At 41.3% G+C, this 24,496-nt stretch overlaps 1 protein-coding gene across 2 annotated transcripts; it reads left to right on the top strand.

Moving 5' to 3' along the window:
* The first annotated feature begins 1,848 nt into the window (after nt 1-1,848).
* On the top strand, nt 1,849-24,496 carry BPIFC (BPI fold containing family C). 2 transcript variants are annotated; one of them, XM_019544806.1, is made up of 17 exons: nt 1,885-1,928; nt 3,154-3,303; nt 6,360-6,485; nt 6,793-6,904; nt 8,607-8,735; nt 10,418-10,573; nt 11,517-11,580; nt 12,460-12,520; nt 13,456-13,547; nt 15,509-15,682; nt 16,420-16,473; nt 17,556-17,726; nt 18,264-18,331; nt 20,370-20,412; nt 21,406-21,469; nt 22,553-22,629; nt 24,005-24,496. In XM_019544806.1, the coding sequence occupies exons 3-17, from the start codon at nt 6,380-6,382 to the stop codon at nt 24,044-24,046; spliced, it is 1,413 nt and encodes a 470-aa protein (XP_019400351.1). In that variant the 5' UTR covers nt 1,885-1,928; nt 3,154-3,303; nt 6,360-6,379; the 3' UTR covers nt 24,047-24,496. The 2 variants fall into 2 exon arrangements, with proteins under 2 accessions (XP_019400350.1, XP_019400351.1); XM_019544805.1 differs by lacking the exon at nt 3,154-3,303 and having other exon boundaries at nt 1,849-1,928.

The following is a 24,496-nucleotide window of genomic DNA, read 5'->3' as shown; positions in this document are numbered from 1 at the left end:
CCTCCTTGCAGGCATAAGCATGAGAGGCCAGTGCCTAGAGATGATATTTCAGTGGCTTATAAGCAAATGTTTTATTTTTTTAATATTATGTTAGTTATTTTAATAACATAAATTAAAATTTATTTTACTTTATAAAAAAATTGTTTATTATACACGTGCTGTATTTTCTGATTCTCCAAAGTCAGTGCTTTCTGGGTCTGGAAGAAAGCAACAAATATATCGTGAGATGCAATCCAATAATAAGAGCTAGAAATACCAGTTACTTTAAGAAGCACCCAGCTGCTGCATTCAATGAGGAGCCCTACCCAGATGAAGTAGGACAGGTTCTGTGGGTGTTTTTTTGCCTCTACTGGATCATCTGGGATGTAGAAAATCCACTTCTTTCTGTGTACAAAACTCCTGTTTCTGAAATGGAGGGAAGAACATGCTGTTCCCTTCATGGAACAATCTGTGTGGTCTCTATCAGCAGACCTTCATGGGGATTTTCTTCTCTTTGGTCCTCACAGAGACATCTCCACTGGGGCTGGATTTGGGAGAATGACATGGCAAACATATGGCCTTCATGGACAGATCTAGGATTTTGAAAAGAGGGGGAGTCTGCACATTTTTTCCAGGTAAAAATAATCTAGAAGCTTTACTAATATGCTAGGGGCTGAAGGTTATATTATTCAGATCAAGATTGAAGCAAAAACAAGTATAACTTTATTGGAAAGTGCATTAAGTTTTTTAGATGTTAACACAACAAACTAGACAAAAATAATCCAAAGATGTTTCTTCAGTCATGTTGTCATTAGAATTAAATGTACATCTCTTTCAGATGTATAAAACGAAATCTAGCCTTCTTGAGCATCTTGACAGTTCATCCAGTGCTTTACTGAAAGTTATTTTCACACCTGAGTCACTATTCACTTGAATTAATGTTTCCACACCTGAATCAATGTTTTTAGCTAAACTTAAAACCAGCATGTGGGGCTGTGAAAAGGAGCTACATTAAGAGGAGCAGCTAACAGACAGCAGAATTGCAAAAGAAAGGATAGCTTAATTAGTGGAACACCAAGCACTTTAAAAAGGAGAGAGGGTTTTAACACCTGTAGAACAAAGAATTTAGATGGCGGTGTGTAGATTATAATGAGCCATGGAGTCAAGTGACTCCCTCACTGCTACTTGAATAGAAATACTGCTGCCCTATCAGGTAGTTGGCTTTAAATTTTAGGTAGACCAGGGATCAAAGGCAGGGAAGGGAGGGGTGACTACCCCCACTAGATCAATCCCTGGGCTTGCCTTATAGAGCAAGCTTATATGTCTTTGGCTGTTCTCTCTCATTGCTAATTCTTTTAGTACATTCCTGCTAGTGGCTTTTCTTCACTGGAATATATGGGCTTGCATATTTTTCCCCCAGAGGTATCCAGCTGAATTTTGGTGTATATGAAGGGTGGATTCTTCTAAGCATGGTATCCTTTTAAACTGGCTTAGTTGATTCCCTATTGACTGAGCAGTAGAAGAACACACATGCTACAGACCACCTGGAAAGACTTGTAGCAAGAGGGGAACTGGCAAAACTAGCCAGGCTGAACACACTCTGGAGTAGTATAAAACCAAGGTACTCTAAAGGAGTGCAGGCCAGATTAATGTGGTACAGGTTTTGTTTCTTGACATACTTAGCAACCAGCTAGTTTGTCTCCATATGCAGTCACGAGGTTCACTGGCTGAATTTGAGGTGTAAGAGACAGTAGCAATTTGGAGGCTCAAAATAGAGAGGCAGGAAAAAAATGTTTAGTCTTGAGCCTCCCAATTACACCATGGGCTGTAGCTGCAGAGCCTGCATAATTGACTGGAAGGATTTTCCTTGAAAAGTAGCTTTGCAAAATATTGAAACCTTGATATTTTAGCGCAGTGGGAGACATCCTGTCTGGAAGGCATGGCACAAGGTAATCCCTGCCCCTTCCCTGAGTGCCACTCTAATCCCTCTTCTTTTGTCTGATATGCTGCTCTGCTTTCTGCTCCTGCCATTGTGCTCCTTATCTGCTCTGCTTTTTGTGCCACAGGTTGGCCACCCTTGTTTTAGCATATATTTGGTTGCTATTGATTCTTTGATATTATTGTAATATTTGGACAAGATAAGACTGCATCTGTTGAAGACTTCAGTCTGACTTTGTTAATATGCAGGCTGGTTTTAAGAGGTAACCATTACTGGAAGTTTTATCTCCAGTTTAGTCTACAGAAAAGCCATAAAATGTCAGTAGGCGATCCCAAGCTGAGATATCTGCAGAGCGGTAAACACAATAACTCGTAAAGCTGGGAAATCTACATAGAAGGAAATAAGGGAGCTTTTTTCTTTTCCTTTCAAGGGATTGAAGGAATTTTTAAACTGTACAAAAGAATTAAAGGAGTGGTTCATGTAAATGAGCAAGTTGTTCATACTTGGTTACTAGATATATAAATATCAAAGCAGTTATGCATGTGGCTTGCTGAGGTCAACAGTCAACTTGGATATTATATCCTTATTCTAAGTTAAACTGTCTGTTGGTCAGCTGATGAAACCTACAGTTTCCTCTTGTCTAACTCAATTTGTGCAATGAGGTGACTTAGGCTGTGCCTCATGGAATCTGGAAGTTGGGCAGGAGGGAACTGGTTAAGTCATAATCCTGACAAGACAGGTACTGGGAAAATAACTGGAAGAAACAGAAGTAATTATATCAGCTCCCTTGACTGAAAGAATGTAACTACTGCTCAGTACACCTGTTTACAATTTGGGGGTCAGGTCGTATCCCAAGTCAATCCAGGACATATTGGCAAGGATTGCTGTTTTCTATCAGTTTTTGGGAAAATTGCTGGGGGGGATGTTTCCCCAAATGTAGACCTCAGTACATTTGCCCCTGCCTTCATCCCCAAGAGACTGTTGCAACATGCTCTCCACAAGGCTCTATCTCAAAACCATTTGCAAAGTTAGTAGAGAAGTGGAGTATCATTAAAACGCTGCTTCCTCTCATACAATGTCCATCACTATCATATCCAAATGGCTATGCCTACCAGACTATATGGTCTTCTGATTAATTTATGAATTAAATTTTAAGTATTAGACTTGACCAAAACAACTCTTAAGTGGTTTGGGAACTGTTTACACAAGAGACCACTCCCTTTGCTATATCACAGCAGCTGTAATCAGTGGTGGTCTTCGAACTAACATTCCACTTAAAAGAGAAAGGCCTGGTTGCAGGGGGGAGGATATCTGTGTGGAGTCCTAGCCCTGAACACGTTGCCTGTGAGCCCTGTCCTACTGATTTTGCTGAACTCCAGAGCACGGTGAGTTAAACATTCTTTATTCAGCAAGTATAATGTGGTTCTTAAGTTTTAGTGTTATTTTGAGGGGAGGTTGGATATGATGCAGCATGTATTTAAGTTTTGGATCTTAAATTGTTATAAAAGTGGGTGAAGCTAGATGGATAAGGAGATTTTAAGAGTTTTTTTTAAGCTAAGAATCTTCTGTGTGAAACAATTTTCTTCTTTCTGCCTTGGCTGGTTAAGCTAATAACAATTTAAATAGTTTTACTGAAAAGGCAAAATGTTCTGCAGACAAGATTATGAAGTCAACACATTTTTTTTGATGTCTTGCTCAATTTTATGTTGCTGTGATTCCCTAGTAATTTTACATTTTGGACTGACTGATAACCAGTGAGAAGACAAAAAATCAAAGGATTACAGGAGTTAAGACCAGGAAAGATGCATTGCATCAGGGGTTTGCAAGCTTATTCTTCAGCTGGACTTATGTCATCTCAGAAAAGTTTTCAGGTGAAAACTTTCCCATTCACAGCTGCATGGCATCCCTGGGGTAACAGAGAATTGCTTTCATAAAAAGTAATATTGGAGAAGCATTTAATGTAATGCAGCATAGCAGCAACCCAGTGCAACGAGCCTGTTGTCCATGGAGTAGACCATGAACCAGAGTTTGTAAACCTCTGGCTCAGCTCCTGCCATCTGTTTCCTTGCAGGACTATTCCCTACTGTATCTTTTCTAGTGCTTTGTTTGATCTGATGTTAAACATCCATAGTGCAGGAGTTTCTACCTCTTTTTGTAGGACTACAGCACAGGCTATTAGGTCCGACTGTCAGCAAGAGCTCCTGACACCCAGCCTAAATTAATCCAAGTAGTCATACCATGAACCTCTTTCCATATTTAAGACCCACCATACAAGTCCAAAAACTGAAATTTGCTTCAGTCAGTCAATGCTGTGGTGAGCTGTACACCGCCGTTACAGAGCTCTGTGCCAGGATAGGGGTGGGAATCCATGTCATCCAGCACAGACCCTTCTTTACTGAGTATTATTAAAATCCTCTTAGTCTTTTATGTTCCTACATGAATGTTCTTTTGTTATAGGGCTTAATCCAAAGCCCACCAGGGTCAATAGGAGTCTTTCCGTTCACTTCATTTCGTTCAGGATCAGGCCCACATCATGACAAATACCTTGCTTTTATGCTCCACTAATGGAAGCCAGACTTCACCATGAAACAGTCATCTTAAAACAGTGAACTTGAGCCCTATTTGTTTTATAAGGCCAATCTGTCCAAAGCAGAGAATGTACCATTAATGTTTTCTGAAAGGACATAGTAAATGAGTACAAGTCCCCATGATAAGATTCACTGGAGAACTCTAAAAACCTAAAGTTATGATATCCAAATGGCAAACAAAAACATGCAGTTTATCAATAAAAACAGCTAATATGTACATTTTTGCTTGTAATAAGGTTTGAACATGAAAAACACTACAGAAGTGTTGTGCTAGGCTTGGGTATTTGACTTGTCAAATAAAGTTTGGTCAACTGACCACCAAATATCAGTCAAAAATTGTAAAAAATTCCCAGTAGGCCCAAATTATACACAAAATAAGTACAAATTTTCCATTAAGAAATGTGCAAAAAATTATATTTCTGGCAAGAAAACTTTTTAAAAAACTTAGCTTGTTTTTGTAAAATTGCTATCTTTGACCAGCCAAAAAATATGCTCTCAATTGACTGGCCAATTGACAATATTTGATGGGTCAATTGAATGGCTTGCCAAAACTACACTGTGCTAATAAGTATTATGTGATTACCAGGGGACCTGGCCACAGCCTGCTTTAGGAAAAGTGACCTCAGGAATTTCCGACAGAGGAAAAATCTTATAAATTTATCTTAAGTATTATGTAAGAGATACAAGCCAGCCAGTTTTCAAAGATAAATGGTGTTTCTCCAGCCTGAAAACATTCTTTGATGATCTAAGCAAACTAATAGATGAAAACCTGGTGACTGAGGTTTGTTTAAACTTTCACAAGGATTTTCATAACTTTTCTTACAAAGTGTTAGTAGGAATAGTTTGGAAACCAATGAGATGAGAGAGAAAATCCTATCCTGGATAAAACATTGTTTAAGAGTAAAAATACAAATGGAAGAATAAATGACCATTTGATTCTGAGAGATTAATACTCGGGAGGTACTGAATAGATATATTAACATCCAGAAGAAAGAGATGCAGCAATATCTGCTGGTAATGAAAAATTATTTAAATTTACTAAAAACATGGAGGGATCATGGGAAAGTAAAAAGGGATTTAGCAATATTGTGGCCAAGGTTTTCAGAAATATCCTCCTAAAGTGAAGCTCTGAAGACCATTTTTTGGACAACTACATAAGCAGATTCATTGTCAAACTTGCTTTCAAACTTCAGCAGTTTCTCCTGAATTCAACTGGGGCTGGGGGAAGGGAGTGAGGCATTAACACTTCTGTAAATCTGACCACTTATTGAAGCATCCAAAGAACTCTAGTACTAAAGTTCCCCTGGAACTGGGGTTGTGAGAAACTTTAACCAAAAATGTCTTTTCCACTTACTAATGTTCAGTCATCTATGTGTTGGTGGTCTGCCATTCATCACTCCAGAGAGACTGTGCTTCAGTAATGATCTATCCATTCCCTCAAGCTCCACATCCACTTCGGTTCAAGTTACAAGGAACAGAGGGGGAAGACATTACCTTGGTTTCTCTTTCACTACATCTATCTGCCACTAGCCTCAGCTCCAGAAGGAATGATGAAGGAAAGGACTGAAGCCATCATTTCTTACAAAAGGCTGATACTTAAAGGAACAAAAGAGCCCTCTCCCATTGATAATAGCCTCACTCAGTACATTCCTAGCAGTGACTTCCCAGTGCAATGACAGCAAAGCTCTTCTCCCTACTGAAAAATAACAGCTAAGTCCCCAGATCCACATTGCTACTCTTACCCAATATATAACTCAGGGAACTGCTGCAGACGTAGGGTTCCTGCTGCTCCGGGCATTAGAAGATTTTCTGTGTTTCTGTGTTTGTTGGTTAATCTTAACTATTGTTAACAGGTCCCCAGAGAAAGGGGGAAATGATGAAGGCTTGGTGTTTTATCCTCTTGCTGAGTTGGTTCACCCTGCAGCTTGATGCTAACCCTGGGCTCAAAGTGAGGATAACACAAAAAGGGCTGGACTTTGGTAAGCGTGTAGCTTCCAAAAGCTACCTTGCAATAGATTTTATTCTATTGAATTCTTAATGCATGCCAAGTATGAAGAACACCCTGTGAGAAAACAAGTTGATCACAGGCTGAAGATAAAAGGAATGTAGGAAATTCATTTAAGAAGGAGAGGACTTGATGTCTGGGGCAGGAGTTGCATTGATATGGTGTATCAAGAACTACTGTCAAACATGGAGGGAAGAGAGCTGAATCCTCTGAACTTGATGTATATCATGTAACCTTTCCAACCATATCAAAGTCAATCAGAGGTCTCTGTCCTCTTGTAGGCAAGGAGATTGGGATGGAGATCCTGAAAGAAAGGATAAAAGAGGAAAGCTTCCCAGATTGGAACGACTCGGAGAAATTTGGGCTTAGTGAGATCAACTACCATCTTTCAGGGTAAGTAAAACAAAAGCACAAAACAGCTCTTTGCAATGTTATACCATCACTGTGTGTGTGTGTGTGTGTGTGTGTGTGTGTGTGTGTGTGTGTGTGTGTGTGTGTGTGTGTGTGTGTGTGTGTGTGTGTACAGACAGACAGACAGACAGACAGTACAGTGCTTAAGTATTATTCTGGCTTAGCACCATTTCAGACTCTAACTATAGTTTAATGGGGAATGTACTTGCATATGATTCAGAGCCTAATTCAAATTTTACAGAAGCAAAGGGAAGAATCTCAGGGTAGACACAGATTTAACAATTGTGATATCAGGGGATACTGGCAGAAGCTGTTCATGCATCTGTTATATCTGTGTGCTTCTATAGCAATACAAAGGTAACAAAGCAGCTCCAACTTCAACCTTACTCCATTCAGGGTCAAAGTTGGGGTGAATCAGCTAACTTGTATTGCTACAGGATCATGCCCTAACAGTTGGATCATAACAGCTCATGTGCACTCCCAAGCAACAGCTGTCTTTCTCCTTTTTAAAACAGCTGAATAGTTTATTTGTCCAATCCACAGTGAATTTTGGATCAGGCACTATTTTACTCGCTGCTGATGCAGAATACAGCTTTGAGATTTAACAGCAAGTATCATGGTAAAAGTATGATGTGGTCAAGTCCTGATGGACACCTGAAATATGCATAGTGAAATGACACTACTTCTGATATAGGTGCCTTTTATTTCCTTCTTTCCAGTAGCTAACATTGTAGTCTCTTATTGGTGGGAATTCTTCCAAGGAATACCAGTTTTCACTTGACTAGGTCACACCAGATCCTGCCATATGAACTTGAAAGTGGGCAGGTGTCCCACTTAATTCACCTCCAAAGATCTCAAATGCAGAAAGCAAAACAAGGCGCAAAGCCTAAACAAGAGATACAGAAATTATAGATGATGCAAATGAATAAAAAAGGCAATGTTAAAAAGGTACAGATGGAATATTAAAACAGGGGACAGAGTTCCCAAGCAGACGTACATGTACAACTGTCTGCATTTGATTGCTTATTTGCCATGTATGCCTGTACAAATCATAGACATAAATGCACAAAGGTCAGTTAAGTACTTATTATTTGTGTGAACAATGAGCTAAGTTTATGCATGCTTTTACTAACTGTATGTGAAAATGCAGTAGCACATGTCAGTGGGACTCTATCTTTTTTTAAACCTGTGGCCGGAGGGAAAAATATAAGCAGGGATTGGATGGCTCAAGTGATTTGTCAATGGGTAAAAACTACTGAATACTGAAAAAGCTATATTAATTCAGAAATGTTCAGATGGATGTGTTTTAATTATAGTCCTACAGTGTTCATGTATGCCTTTCAGAAATAACAAAGTGAATGCTGGCCTGGCAGCAATGTTCTCCAGCAAAGCCAATTTTAAGTAGATTGCAAGAACAGTCATAAAAAGCAGGTTTCATGTCAATGTCAGCAAATCTGTGCACCAGAAAGATGATTCTAAGTGGCACATTCATCTTATCAGGAGGACGGATAGGGATGGAGTTCAGACTAGAGCCTCAGATGGCCCCTTCTTCCAAAAGGTCAGGCTCAACCTGTCTTCTGAGGACGTTATTTTCTCAACAGAGTTTAGCTTTGACTCAAGCTCAGATTCATGTTCTCATTGGCTCTTGGAATGCCAATGTATGTTCTTATTTCTGATTGTGTAGGATAAGAATTGACACCATTGAATTCCCCAATACTGCTATATCCCTCATCCCTGGGACTGGAATAAAACTAACCATTGAAAATGCTTATGTAATCATCAAGGCCAACTGGAACATAAGGAGCTGGATGTTGTAAGTATGCTACTGTGCATCTCAGGTGTTTTCTGATAGAAAAAGAATTAAAAGAGAAAATGGGAGATCTACTTACTAATTTCACTTATGCAGGGTTCAGATGCTCTATACCAGAGGTGCTCAACCCCCAGTCGAAAGGCCAAATCTGCTCCCCAGTGCTATGTCATCTAGCCCACAGAGCTTCCCAAGGATCTGTAGGGACCCCTGCAGACAATGGTCTGGTGTGCTAGATCAGGCATGCAGGGTGGCATGGGGCTTGCTCCTGATACAGGGGGGCTGGGCAGGGGCAATGCAGAGCCCCTGGAGCCCAGTTCTGGTTGGGCAAAGGTGATGCAGAGGCCCCAGTCATGACACATAGGGGCCAGGTAGGGAAAGCACAGAGCCCCAGGGCCCACTCCCATGCACAGGGCCTGGTCTAGCCCCACACCATTCATCTGGCCTGTGGAACCCAAAGTGGGAGCACAACTGATCTATACCAGTTAACAGTAGCCACTTGTGAGCACAGGCCCTTCTTTCTCAAGGAGAAAGACATTCCATGTTGTAGACCACAGTAAGCCCTAAGTTGCTTACTGGCAACATGGTATGACATACCCAAAGTTAGTATAAGAAAAGAGGCAAAGGAAATGAGCAAGCAAGAGAACATTAGAAGTGAGAGTGACTGCAGGAAATTCCAGAACAACAGGTTAGAAGAAGTGGGCAAAAGGTTGCTCAGGGTATAGTTAGTGGTTTTATGCCACTTACATCTGGTTTAGGACAAGATATAGCTTAAATGGGGGATAAAATACGCATATGAATATTAACTGTTAGGAACATTTTGGCCTTTTTAATAAGCTTTTTGATACTGAGCCAGCCAAAGGGTAAAAAATCTGGGTCTACCTCAGCATCTTGGTTCTTGCTGAAAAACTCATATGTAGATGATGAGTTCTCTTTTTAAAAAATTAATTTGAAAACCTAGGTGAGAAGTTCTTTCCCTAATCTGCTAGACACCTGTTAGAGGCTTTTTAGGACTTTGGGACTTAACATTTGAGAGAATTTAACATTCATTTCTTTAATAAGGTTATTTCTTTAAATGAATGCACATTTTGCCATTTTTAATCATTTGCTTAATACCTGTGCAGTTTGGTGTTTTATATATATATTGTTTTGCTGGTTTTATTTGGTTTGAAGACTGTGTTTCATCTGAGAGGACTAGCCGAGGAGCAGCTCCAGAAGCAAAGCCCACCTGCAGAAGACAGCAAACTGTCCACTTATACCAAAGTTCTCTCGATGTACTGGCAGCTTAAGACAACTATTTACATCAGCATTTAAAATTATAAACAGTGGCTGGCACCCTGATAATAAGAGTACAGTAAATAAAGTGGAGTTACATTGGGAGAGATTCTGTGGCATGCCTTCAGGAGGCACCGCACAGAAAACACTGTCTGGGGAAGACGGAGGCTATGATCAGTAAAGAAGGTGTAAGATTGGTGGAAGCTACTCCTGGCCCACCCACTGCTGCCACCTCTGTTCAGGGTGCAAAAACTGCTTGTTACACTTCTTACTATGATGGTTTTATGCTGTCATGTCTGCATTCTCCCAATCCTCAATGAAAAAAAGAGTCCCTTTAACATATGATGTGTCAGATTCATAAACAATCTGTAAAAATAGACCTTTCAAGAGATGTTATCCCTTTGTCTGTGCAGCAAAGGCAGTGGAAGAACTACAGTGGCCATCTCAGGAGTGTCTATTACAGCAATGCTTGTAATGTCAATGGATAGCACAGGTCATCCATCAATATCACTTGACAGCTGTCAGATGATTGTTAGTGGTGTTGAAGTTAAGTTGCATGGGAAACACAGGTAAGTGCAAAATATTTTATCCATTCCCATAGAAATTAAGAGTTGATGGCACAAGATTGACTTGCCAAAATTAGGCATCCAATGCCTCTCTTAGGAGTCTACTACTAATAGGGGTACTTAAATGTAGGCTGTAAGACCCTAATCTAGGCTTTCAAGTGTGATGTTAGCCTTCTAAGGCCCCATTTTCAAAATCCAATCTTAGTGTATGTGGGTATAACATGGGCTATTTGTGCACATCATACAAACTCTAGGATGTAAATTGTTATGCAAGTGATAGACATTAAATACACAAACTCTGGTATGCCTAAAGAACTCCTAGTGCTACTTCAACATTGTAGTATTCGTTACTTTGCAAATGAGATCCTAATCTTTAGCCCAAGGTGAGAATGTGATGTCTTAAAACTCTTCTTTCCTGGGATGCTTACAAAAGAATTTAGCAGCATTTATTAGTCTCCTGATATGCTGAGATGGTTGCCTGTCTCACTAACCTTCTTTTACTTTAGATTAGATTATAAACTCTTGGGGACAAGGACTGTCATTCTGTTCTGTGCTTTTCAGTACCTTGCACAATGGGTATCCTTGCCTGAGACTCTGGTTTCCAGGTGCTACAATAAAACAACAACAATACTGGTAATTCATAAACAAGCTTCCATGCAGCTGGAAGTAATTTAGTTGCCCAATCTAATCTCCAGTGCTTTGCATTTTTACAACCTTTAGAGCACAGAGCATTGAAATTTATTTCCATTCAGAAGGTGGATTTATCAGTTACAGAAAGATCCTACACACTGGTATTATCCCAGTACAGACATCTTCAGTGATATTAGGTTTTATGCAAGGCCAATTTATACAGAAGCATATTAGAACACGTATTATTCTGTTAATGACGACAACACTCAGCCAGCTGAAGCACTGGTCAAGTCATTTCTGTTCTTTTCTTCTGCAGCTGGTTCTATAATATGTTTACTAAATTCCTCAAGAAGTCCATCCGCAGGATCTTGAACAGTAATGTAAGTCTTTGCAGTTGCTTAAGGGTAGGTGTAAAGGATATCTAAAACTGCATCATTTCTAAAGTCGCAGTCTTGAACTTCGTGACGGAGTAACCGCATCACACCGCCTGATTCTGGTCTGATCAGCACCATTATCACTCATTCCAGCTTCCAATGAAGTCTATAATCCAAAGTGACAATAGTGACATTGATCGATATGAGGCTACCACATCCCTGTGGCTGAGCTCCATGGAGAGACTGTAAAAGAGGTTAAAACTTGGTGCTGGAGTTTGTATGATGACTGGTTATTTTTCATTCTCTTACTGAATAAAACTGTGGCTATGTACCTAAAGGCACAGGGACTGTCAGCTATACAATTGCAAGCATGCCACAGGAGGGACATAGCACAGGAACTTATACCATAAACATGAGTCAGTTCCACCTGAGACAAGAGAATTGGCTTTGACTGCTGAAAACGTTAAAATCTAGGCTATGCTGTTTGTGGGAATGTTGCTAGACAGTGAGAGGAGCGCAAGACATCTACAGTGCAATCAAAGATATTATTGCAGCACATATAGATATGCAAGTTATTTTTAATCTGACTAGCTCAGTTAGCAGTGGACCCAGAATCATGCAGGCATCAGTGCATCCTGTTTTCAGCCTGCCAGGGGCCTTGTATACTCCTTCAGTAGCTGAAGTATGTGGTGCCATGGCTTTACTATTATTAGTATCACCAAGTTAAAGCAAAGTTAGTATGTCTACACATGCAGCAACCCCAGTGTCAATTGAAGTGCAGACAAAATCCATGTCTGGCAAGCAGCTATGACTTACCATCTGTCAAAGAGTGAAGGGCATAAACCCATACTAGCCAGTACATAAAGTCTTCATATTTTTCTACAGTCATGTCCAAACCTCAGGCAGGAGATTGAAATAATCGATACGGAGCTCCGAATACTGCAGAGTGAGTTTCTGATGCTCCCTTTTCTTTACATTTCCTGTCTCTTGCTGCCCATATACTGCTTGACAAAATGAGTGATGTAATGCCCATAGTTATCCAGTCTTACATCCCCTCTAGTTCCTCAATCACAGAACACAAGTGAGCAAAGAAATGATGCTTGGATGAGAAAAGTGCATGTCTAAGAAGATATGCAGAACATGCAGATGAGGCGTATTTAACTCTGCACACCTTTCCCTGGCCTGCCTGATGCTGCTAGCTAAGAGTAATAGGGGAGCCAGACGACAGTTCCATACTATCTAATGCAAGATTCCCTTCCAGCTAATGCAGAATTGCCCTCCCTTTTCAATCCTGCTCATTCACCAAGTGCCTACCTGTGCACTCTGCAGAGGCCTCATATTGGCCTTTCTGAGAATTTTGTCTTTCACTTCTTTGCTTACAGGAAGTGCAAAACATAAAGGAGAAAACTCAGTGGAAAACAGTGCCTCAGAGTAAGCACTTCAGGTCAGCGTTTCAAAAGTACTGAGATGCTTACAGAAATGCCTAGTGAGATTTAGAGACGTGACTGAGCAGGTTAATTGCAGACAATAAGAAGTACCACAGTCCTGGGATGCACCCAGAACTGATTGCCAACTTCAGGAAATAGTAACAGCTGCTTCCTTTCATAAGTACAAGTACATACATTTCCTTGTTTGAGACCGTACCACTTCTCACAAGAGTGCAACTTCAGTGCTAGGGAAAACACTGGGAACTTTAGACCTCAATCAATTTTGTTTAGCAGTGTTTGCAAAGGAAGCACCTTGAGTTCTCTATTTCCTCCTCCTACTGACCAACTGGGTTTCTTTTGTTCTCCAAGAACTGGTCTGTTTTTAATTAAACACAGCTGGCAACAGTGCACATCAGTAATAATGCCTGTTTTGTTTTGCCCAATGCCTTTTCAGTCCTAATGCAGATTGATGACTTTGCCCAAATAGACTACTCCCTGATGACATCTCCAGCAGTCTTCCAATCATACATTGATCTGGACTTACAGGTAATTGCCTTTTAACAGTAAGTACCTAAAACAATTCTTGATACACTTCTGATCCTCCCCTAGATTGGTATGGTTGCTTTCGCTTCAATATTAAAAATGAATCTGAGACGCATCAAATCAGTATCTCATGGGGTCACACTCTATTGTAGAAATCAGGCCTAGCTATAAAAAGAGTTAGTTACTAGTTGCAGTGAGTTGGGAGCTACAAGAAGAGTAGAAAAGAGGGAAGCATGGGACTTGTCCACCTGTCAGTTGATTTCAACAGGAGTTATATGCACACAGCTGGCTGAATGCTCAGGTCACCAGAGTAACAGAGTAACAGAACATGTGAGAGACCACACTTACGAGGTAAAGATTAAGCAACAGACCCAGACTGCAGTGAGAAAGAGAGAGAAGTCTGGAGAATGCTACTGAAACTAGAGACCCTGGCAGTTTCCTTCAACTAAAGGAAACCTAAGGGGAGGCCCACCTTCCCCGGCTGTTGTGATGATTATTAAGATTTTGTTTTCATACCATGTAAAGTATTAAAGCAATTTACTTGTGGGTATATGTTGTTATCATCATCGTCATCTCCCCACCTTGGAGCCCTAGCCAGGAACCAGATCCCACAGAAATTTATGGCCCTGGCCCCTGCCCCAATGACTTTACAGCTGAATGTTAGATAAAAGGCAATGAGTGGATACAGACAGACAAGGAAATAGAGGGACATTAATGGTCTGTCTCAGGAGCAGTGGTCTTGACATACAAGGCATCCTGGAGAATTTTAAGGAGGGGTTTGAAGGTGGATAATGTGATCACTTTGTAAACATTTATGAGAAGCTCCTCCCAAGTGCAAGTATGAGAGAAATCAAAAAGCATCTATTTGAATATTTAGTGTGTGGTAGAAGGTGACATCATAGGCTGATCAGAAGGCTGAGTTTTAAAATGTCCACTTGGATCTTTGTCTCTTAGATCTTCTCATTTCCAAGTTTCAGAAATATTGACAGTTTCAAACCTTTACAGTTTTGTCCCTGGCTAATGTAATCAGAGCAATAGTTAATTCAAACATATGTGGTATTTCCTAGAGTACTTTTCCTTTCTAGACTGACTGTCTGTGCCCCTGGGCCTGCACTGGCTACCAGTTTATTTCTGGATGGAATTCAGATCTGATTTTGATCTGTAAAGCTCTCTGGAGCTTTGTCTTGGATCATGTCAAGAATGCACACTTACCATGCTCGACAGCACTACCCTCAGGTATCCCTCGCAACCCTATACATGCTTCCCTTAGACCAGAGGCATGGTATCCTGGCCTTTGCCCATAGTGCCAAAGGAAAATACTAGATAGCTCTGCTGGGAGTCAGTGCCAGTCATCTCACCTTCAGTGCCATACAGACATAGCTGCACTGCTTCCAGGCTGGGAGATAATATATAGGCATGTTTGAGGGCGGTGCTGCCAGGCACAGTAAATGTGAAGTAGTAACATGGCCTTTGGAGACCATTTCTTACCTTACTACACCATCCTTGCAATTGAGTTCACTGGCTGGATCTTGACTAAGGTTCTTATTTTGAATTCCTGTGAATGAAAACAAGGGCCAAGGTTCATAATAATAATAATTAGCAACAGCCTAAAACCAGCCTCTTTAATAAATACTTAAGCCCTGACATAAGAAGCCTGTTTCCTAAAGTGCTGAACATTAGACAGCCCTGTGGTGACTTCAGTGGGTGCTCAGCATTTGGGTAGCCGTAGGTGTTCTCTGTGGACTGTTCTCTGCTCCGGAATTGGTTTCCACCATTGGTTCAAAAGAGAGGAAACTGTCTGGCCTTAAACAAGGCCTGTCTGCTTATTCAGACTCTTCATGAGCAGATTGAGTTTCTCCTGTGAGCCAGAAAAGAGGGAGAAAGGGGCATTTTTATGGTGAAGGCTGTAAGTGCATCCAAAGATTCTGAGAGATGCTGGTTTCATAAATAACAATACTTTGCAGGGCACAACCTATCCAGCTGGAAACTATCCTGCCCACCCCTATGTGCCAGTTCCCTTTGCTCTCCAAGACAGCAGTGACTCCATGCTCTACCTTGCAGTATCAGAGTATTCCTTTCAGACCACTGCATTTGCATATTACACAGCTGGAGCTTTTAACATCATAATCACGGATGAGGTGAGTACAATTCGCTGAAGAGGGCATTAAAGATGTTCGAGATGCAAGACATTCAGAGATCCAGAAGAGTTCTCTGAACTCTTGCCACAAAACTGACCAGTTAGCAGTAGAGCTGCAGACTCATTATTAACAAAGCCATATAGTTCTATGAGGATAGTCCATAATGCTAATTATATGTTGCCCCATCATACAATACTTGGGTTTCTCCAGCTGTATTTGAGGTGAAGGGTACCACTGAGCAAGGTACAAAATGGGAGCAACTTACCCCAAAACATGACAATTGTCACCAATCTGACCCAGATACTCTTTCAAAAAAAGGTGACTCATGGTGAAGACTGCTGCCTCACTGGCAGTTTTCTGAGAGGTATTTGTTGACTTAAAAAGGGGACCCCTAAAACTGGTGGTATTGAACAGACAATACCACAAAGTACAGCAGCTTTGCCTGTAGCTGTAAACTCGAGCAGAGTTTCCTGTCCTGCTTCCAATAATTCCAAGTATCCCAGCAGAGGTCAGACTACAAAGGAGAATAGTGCACCTGTATTTCTGTGGAACCTTTAAATTTCACTTTTCCAATAACTGCTTTTTAAACATTAGTGGGAGTTAACTGAATGCACAGGGACTCCTACAAGGATAAAAAGCACTATATCAGAATATAACAAAATGGCAGAAAAGTACACGTTTAAAGAAATATTGGATGTGAAGATTACGCAAAACGAGCTCAATTCTCCTTTTTACAGGTTTGCAGTTATTTTAATATAACTACAGAGACATTTGGCAGTATCATTCCTGAGGTGGGTATCTTTATTCTCATGTACCTTTAAGAAAGCACAGTGCTTAGTCTCAATGTGGGCGGTACCTGAGTACTGACTGAGTTCCACGGGTTTGATGGAACCAGTGGGAGTCACCATGGTGGAGAAGTGATTTGATTTGTAGCTGCTAAGAGACAAGTCCTAGTTAACACTTTCCTTGGGTGAGTTCTGTCTTGGCCCTCATGTGTTTGACTTGCTTCACTTCACTGCTACCTTACGACTAACCAGAGAAAGGCTTCATCTATCTCTGAGGAAGATGGTGATGAAGAACTGGTAATGAACATTTATAAAGTGGCTTAAAGCAGGGAAACACAGCTAGTAAGTGGGCAGGAAATATGACTTTCTGCCTGTGTGGGGAAGGAAACATCTAACACTTGCAAGGGATCTACAGAAAGACAAGGGAGTTGGGTGCAGTCTCATTTAGATTAACTAAGGGAAAGGGACAGATCAGGTGGGCACGCAGGGCTCCTGCTGGTCTGGAAAAATAGTCTGATGGTTGGAATATGGTCCTACAAGAGTCCATGTCTTGAACAACAAACATTCTGATCAGTCACGGTGCTCTTGGTGTGGAATGTCCCTGTCTTATCCAAGATGGCAGTAGTTTCTACCATCATATACCAAATAATCAAGCTCTCAAAACAAATACCTCCTCACCTTATTAATCTATATACCAAGTGTCATCCCCGTGGAGGCTCACAGACTGGCTTGCAGTCTTGTTTGAATGCCATATTCATGATTCCTTTCTCTCTTGTATGGTTATAAGCCAGAATGTATCCCCTTTAAAGGTGATCTGGTTTTGATGGGAATGGAGCTTCCAGAAATGAAGAGGACTTTTCTCCACATTTCTGATATGGCAAAGCTCATTAATTTATAATTGTATGAGTCATTTCTATTCCCCATTGTCTTAAAGATGCACTAATGTGTTAGTATGTGAGCTAAAACTCAATCATCAGAAACTGCCTCAATGGTGCACCTTCAGAGAATGGCAAAGTTTCTTACTAAGATATGTTCTACATAAAAGCACCTTTCTGGTTCTTTTTTTCCTTTGCCTTGCAACTTTACAGGTTGCCCAGTATTACGCAGAATCGCAGCCAGTGATGTTGAACCTAACGGCTACCAAAACACCTGTGATCAGTTTACAGACAGATGCCTTTACTATTGAGATCCATGGCTCCATGGAAGTTCTGGCTGTCCTGCCAGATGCAACCACCCAGTCCCTGTTTACTGTGAACATAGTAAGTGCCTGGATCACAGAATTACATTCAATCTGGGGGCTTTTTCCACACTGCCAGATACCAAGGAGTTTGAAGGCCCTAAAAAAGAAGACCAAACCCTGCCCATAAACAGGACAATTCCATTCAGTTTTGTCAGGAGTTGACCATACATGTCCAGTGGCCCAATCTGCCCTACCGGGCAATCTTAACGGGAAGAGAAATTTTTTAATTGGCCTTGATTGCCTAAAGCTTAGTGCTCCAGAATTTCTTGTTATTCAGAAATGGGTCGGGTCCTCTGGCATCTGTTCTTACCATTGAAAATGTATTTGATTAATGAAATTTCTGTTATCCATACTTCAAATACTGCTGGTGACATTCAGCTAATTAAGGATGTACTATGCATTACGCAGGAAGAATGCATCTTCTATATGAGACAACTTTAAAACTTAGCTAAAGAGATGGAGCTTGTGCATTTTATATTATATAAAGAGATGGTATTTGTGTCTGGGAGGATTCCATTCTTGGTATATGGTAACCTCAGGCTTTTCTCTCCTGCAGACAACCAATAGCAGCATCAGTCTGACTTTATTTGATCAGAAGCTAATCGGCTCATTGTGTCTGAACAGGTAACACACAACACCCTGACCTGAGGCTGTTTGGGAATCAATATAAGCCCAACATTAGACCCAACAGGACTTTTTAATACCAGCACGAAGTTAGTCCTGTATGAGGAAAGGACACACCACGCAGTTTACTTTCCTCCTCATGTGAGCAGAGGCAATGAGATGCCTTTGGCCACATTGCCCAAATCCTGAAGATGAAAAATGATGACAGCTGGGACCACTGGAGTGCCATCTGTTGCTTTGTTCTGTCTCTTTCTTTAGGGACTATGGTAAAGAGCATTCTAAGAAACCATGTTTGACACTGTGCCCCCAGATAACCACCTCTCAGGCTGCCTTCCTGTGCACATTCCATGTGTGACGGGCTAGCTGGCAGTGACCTGGCCCAGGGGTTTTGAAAGGGCAAAAGATGATTGGAGGACTTGGGATTCCCTTTCCTCACCAATCAGGCCCCCTGTGTCCTGACTGGCCCCTTGGGTTACATGGAGGGGGATAAAAGGGGCAGCATGGGCTGACTTGGGGGAGAGACCAGCGAGGGACAACGAAGGAGCTTCAGAGAGCTGGCAAGAGCTGAGCCAGCGGGGCGGGAGCAGTGTCCCGGAACAGCCTGAAAGAGCAGGACCTGCAGGCAGCAGTGGGACCCTCAGCAGCGCGGTGTGCAGCCGGCAGGAGAGGCTCCCCACCGGGCTCCAGGATCCCCTATGAGAGGCTGCAGCCAGCAGGAGAGGCTCCCCTGCTCCAGGAAGGATCTGAGCAGCGACCTGAGAGGTTCCCAGCTCTGCTTCCAGCTCCTCCAATCAGAGGCCAGGCAGCTTGATGTGAGGCCGGGGCTCCGGGAAGGTCAAGATCCCTAGCAGGCTGGGGCAGTGCCACCAGTGGTGGCTGTGTGGCAGCATTTCTACCTACCACATGGGAGATCTGGGTTTAAGTCCCAGCTTTGGTGACTTGGGGTGAGTGAGATAACAAGAAACCAAACTTCTTGCAGTGGAAAGGGGCCATTGTGCTTTCTCCCCCTCCAGGTACCAAGGCCCTATATTTCCTTGTCATTCGACATTTTGCGCCTTTTTATATTTCACCAACCCGTATTGTTTGTTCTGCTGTTTGTGTTTTATATTTTGTTAACCCTGTTTTTTGTCAATGATTGTAAGTGTCTAACCTTTGAATCCTGCTTCCTTGGGGCATTGTAGTGTCCACTATACCGTCTGATTTATGCCTGTTATGTTCCCAGTATTAAAAGGTCCATGGTTAAGTCCCCATTGGTGGTCTGGCTCTGCTCCTATAGGGGGAGGAGAGTCCCTACACCTCCCACAGCGCTTGTGTACCTGCTTTGATCCTTTCAATTGAAGAGGGGGTACCTCTTGGAGTACCGCCCGGGTTACATTTTGGGGGCTCATCTGGCACTTCTGCTCTTTCATGTGAGAGGCAGCATAGACTGCATAGAGCACATGATGATAGAAGCATCTCTTCAAGGGATTATCACATGGCTTGAAGTCCTGAAAAGAAGACCATATGGGCACTTTTACACATGCTCTGGGGGTAGGGGGGGGACGTTCTAATTAAAGTGCCACAGAGACCCATGTATCAGTGTACCTGCACTTCAAAATGATGGCAGGGGCACTTGAACTAAATCTCATTTGATGAGCTTCAGTTAAAACATCCCTGCTGCCATTTTGAAGCATGGGAACACTGATACACAAGATATGGAAGCTGGCTGGAGTCTCAGTTAATCTCTCCTTTTGGTCAAGTGTGTCAGAGCAGCTTCACAGCATGTGTACAGGCACCCTATATGTCTAGAATGGTGATAGGCAACCTTTTCTAGATGAGGGCCTGAATGACCCATCTTGGGTCAGAGATGGGTGGACCAGGCACTAGGACCACCCATTGCCTGTGCTTCTCCCCACAGCAACACAGGGAAAACACCTGTCACCAAAGCTCCAGATTTGCAGGCCAGATCCAGCCTGTATCTGTTGGTTACTGATCCTCAGTCTAGAAATATGTGCTTGCATTTTTTCTATTGATTCATCTTTTATGTCTTTTATTTCAGATTCCATCTCTCTCTGGCTGATTCCAATCTTGGCTTCTTTGAGGTGAGCTGATGATTTTGGTGCCTAAAAGATGAGTCCCAAGCATCTTGGGGATAAATTCAGAGCAGGGAGTTGACTTTCCCTATGCACATTAGGCTTCACCCAGAACTCTTTTCTCTCTTTTGGCAACTGGCTCTATCAATGGGCTTTCAGATAAAAAGTAACATTGTTTGGGGGCGGTATTTCTTTTCATTAACCCTTTAATACTCCTGAAAATTACTTGTTTTCTGATCTCGCTTGTGTATCATGTTTCACCTGAGACCATATCAAACTGAAATTATGGCCATGAAGCCTGCAGCTATGAAGCCTGCAGCCATTAAGCATACGGCTGCAGGTGAAGGAGCAGCATGTTATTAGGTTAGAACATGCACAACAGAAAGAAAGGCAAGCAGTGGGGGTGCACTGAGACTTAGCACAGATGTTCATTATTATGGTAGAGACAAGGGACCAAAAATACTCACAGATGCGTGAAACAGTGGCATACAAACATTTACAGAATCCTACCTCCCCAGAAAGTAGTTTATATCTGATGATGATCAGTCGATTGTGGGAACCTGAGCGGAGAGGAACTAAAACCTCTCCAGTCCTACTATACAGTTGTAGAAGTTATCTTACAAGCAGACAAAATTGATACCTTTAAATAAATATATATATCAAGTTTGGTAATGAGCCAGATTCTCCTATTTTCTGTCTTCTGGACAGCTGTAATGTCCTGAAATCCAAAGGTTATTTTCATTTGGCCTACTCCATGCAAATGAGATCTGCTTAGTGGAACGTATCTGATCCCAGCTAACTTTCTGCCCTTTGAGCAGGAGGCTGGACCCGATGATTTTGAGAGGTCCCTTCCAGCCCTAATGTCTATGAAATTTATGGAACAGAATTCTCATTCATAAAATGCCACCCAAGATTTGGGTGATCTTGATATGATATGTTAAAGCAAAAGTTTTATAGATCTCAGGAAGTGACCACTACATGTATTTTCTTCTCCCATGGCAGATCTCACTTTTGGAGAATTTCTTCTCTTACATTTTACACACTGAAATAATCCCATCAGCCAATGGTAAGTAGAGAGGTTAAGATTTTCAACCTGTGACCCATGGACACCTGGGGTTCTGCTAACTATATCTAAGGGGTCTACGAAAGATGACTATGATCAATTAAAAGTATGCGAATATCCATACTTACCATTCAAAGGGGTCTGTATCTCCATTCAGAATTTTCTAGGGGTCCGCAAATGGAAAAGGTTGAAAACCACTGCTGTTATTGTCTTTGACATGTTAACTACAAATATATTGCCATAACCTACATGGCTGAGGAAACTGATAATGATGACTCTTAGGTCATCATTCACATTAGCTCAAGTGGAAAATTGACAATCCTCTGGTAACCTAAGAGAAATAAATTAGGGTATCAGCCCCCATTTGCAGGGGACGAGTAAATGCATCATACACCCACCATTTCAACTGACACTGTTTTATAGCTTCAGCACAGAAGCCAAAGATGGAAAGGGCATGGAAAGTGAATTACTTTCTCAACCTTTGATGTTCCTCACTTGCCACTTGAATCATCCTGGAGAAGGAACATGGAGAAATGTATCATTGCTTCATATGTTAACATAATAAATCACTAAAAGTGAAATTTACCTCTGTTTAAAGGACCAACACAAGCCTTTATACACCAGTTAAGTCCTACCTTAGTCCTCAAAATAGGAATGCATGGATCTTGTGCCAGCCTTCTGCACAGGAAGGAATTTCTTCCCTCTGAAATTATGCAAAAAGGAAGAGATGTTAGTAATAGTTGGAGTACAAGCTTCATATTTGCAAATCCGTCATCTAACTCATGAGGTCACTTTGCCCCAATCTCTTCAGACCCAATGATGTGATATTCTGAGCGTTTCTTGCAAGGTGTTGAGTGTCCAGGCAGTGGGACCTGAGGGCACACTGCACAGACTACGCACTTTTCAAGGTGTGAAACTGTTTGAACTCTCTCTGCCTCACTCTCCCCATTTGTAAGTAAGGATCATACTTGACCTTCTTCTGAGGATTAACTATAAGACCACTTCAGATCCTTGGGTAAAGAAGCGACTGAAATAGGAAGGTGGTGGTGTATATATATATTCACATTTTGTCTGTCTTCTCTTAAGCTAAACTAACAAAAGGATTCCCTCTTCCAAACTTGGCCAATCTTTCCTTGAAGAAACCTCTTATTAAAGTTGAGCAGGTAAGAATCTTGATTGCTTATGAAATGTTTATTCCTCCTCTTTCCTGACAGGACATGCTTTTTCTATGTATATATGAGATTTTGCAGGCAGGATGCTGGTTGCATTTAGCTTTAACTAGTTAAGCAATTAACTGTGCTTGGGTTAAAGATGAAAAATTTCATACCAGCAGTTTCCCTTTAGGAATAAATTTCTCTCTTTTGAGAAAAAGGTAAAACTGGACTAACTGTGCTGCCACCCCCTGGTGAAATGTGGTCAGAGAACCAAATTCAAAGCTGGAGGAGGTGTAACCTCCTGGAAGTCAAAAGTTGCACTTGCTTTTTTTTTACCTTTTCTAAATTTGCATACCCAGGCTTTGATTGCAGCCAGGCTGCACAAATATAAATGAGAACAGAATTCAACCATCATGCAGCATGAACCACTAGTGGTTTATATGTATATATTAGAATTAAGTAATAATTTAAGAATAATTCAGATTAAATGCAGGGCATTTTTGAAAATTCATGAGTTGCTGATGTTACTTACCCCAGCTCATCATGGGTTTCCCAAAATACCCTGCGAGTCAGTGGTTACTGCTGCTGTGGTAAACAAATAGGAAAATACAAGACAATATTCTATCACTGTCCCTTGTTGCTGACCATATTGATTCACCACAAGAAGACTTCAGCCCTTAATTTGGCTACATGACTGCTACATAATTGGAAGTCGTAATAAATTAATTTTAAAAGAAATGAACCAGCCAATCTGATTATACCAGTGACTCGCATTTTATACTTTCCAGCCACACTGCCCAGATATATGGATGTGGCAGAATATATGACACAACTCAGGAATGGGAATACAAAACGGTTATATGCTACCTTTGCATTTCACACATGGGCTATCTTTGTGGCAGACCAGTACCGTGGTATAAGCTGGTGCCACCTGAAAGCTGCCCTAAATTGCACTGGTGCCAATAGCTCTCAAAGGACCAAAATGGGAGCTAGTAAGAGGCTATTAACATTCATGAAAATCTTATTTACATTCCCTACACCAATAGCTAGGAGTGGGAGGTGGTATAGCAAAATTCACTGCACCATTTCTATGCCAACAGAAGTTTCCTCTAGCCTAGGGTGATTCTACCAGGACTAACCACAAACTTTTAGGTATAGTGTCTGCTGGTGTGTGGTGAAAAGCAGCAAACTCCCATGGAAATTCTAGGTCTGTGTACATAACTTTTAGTCCTTTTAAGTTTCTTGTATTTTTTTTAAGTCTAACTTCTCTTCGGTAAAGACCCTTACCCCATAATACTTAGTACAGAGTTAAAACAGAAAAAGTTAGTTTCAGTCATCTGTAATTTAAGGCACTTCACTTTCTTGAATGTTCTTGTGTCCACAGGGCTATCTGTGGATTTCCACAGATGTAAACTACGAACAGTAGGAAGGAGAAACCATCAGGATGGTCAGGACCCTCACAACTGATTATAACTCTGAAGCCTGACCACGGCCCCTTTATTCTGAAATGAAAGATGTCTTTTTGTTTTTACTCTGATTTGAGAGAGAAGCCCAGAGGAAATATGGAAATGAGTGCTGCAATATTCAGAACATGTAATGATTGTAACAAGCAGGGAACCATGGAAAAGGATGTTGTGGCATCTGTGTCTATGGTTAAGTGGGGGAAGCGCTTTTTTCCTGGACTTTGTACCTGCTGCAAAAATAACTGTTTTAAAAGGTTAAAATCTCTCTGTAATCGAAGTTTTATTATGTATTTTATGGAAGCTTCAATATTCTTTAGAGAGAAAAAAATGTATGCGAACAAGTTACAAATGCAGCTACTGAGCCACGTTTAATGGTCTGTTCCCAATATAAACTTATTCTACTTTCAACTGAA

The sequence above is a fragment of the Crocodylus porosus genome, unplaced genomic scaffold, assembly GCF_001723895.1.
Source record: "Crocodylus porosus isolate Cpor-Errol unplaced genomic scaffold, CroPor_comp1, whole genome shotgun sequence".
Taxonomy (NCBI): domain Eukaryota; kingdom Metazoa; phylum Chordata; order Crocodylia; family Crocodylidae; genus Crocodylus; species Crocodylus porosus.
The sequence above is the reverse complement of the archived record's forward strand: the minus strand, read 5'-3'. Positions and strand labels throughout refer to the sequence as shown.

Excerpts from the sequence above, each read along its gene's own strand:
- BPIFC (XM_019544805.1), top strand. Across the intron at positions 15,683-16,419 it reads ACATCATAATCACGGATGAG|GTTTGCAGTTATTTTAATAT; the intron begins GTGAGTACAATT and ends TCCTTTTTACAG. Across the intron at positions 18,332-20,369 it reads GGCTCATTGTGTCTGAACAG|ATTCCATCTCTCTCTGGCTG; the intron begins GTAACACACAAC and ends CTTTTATTTCAG.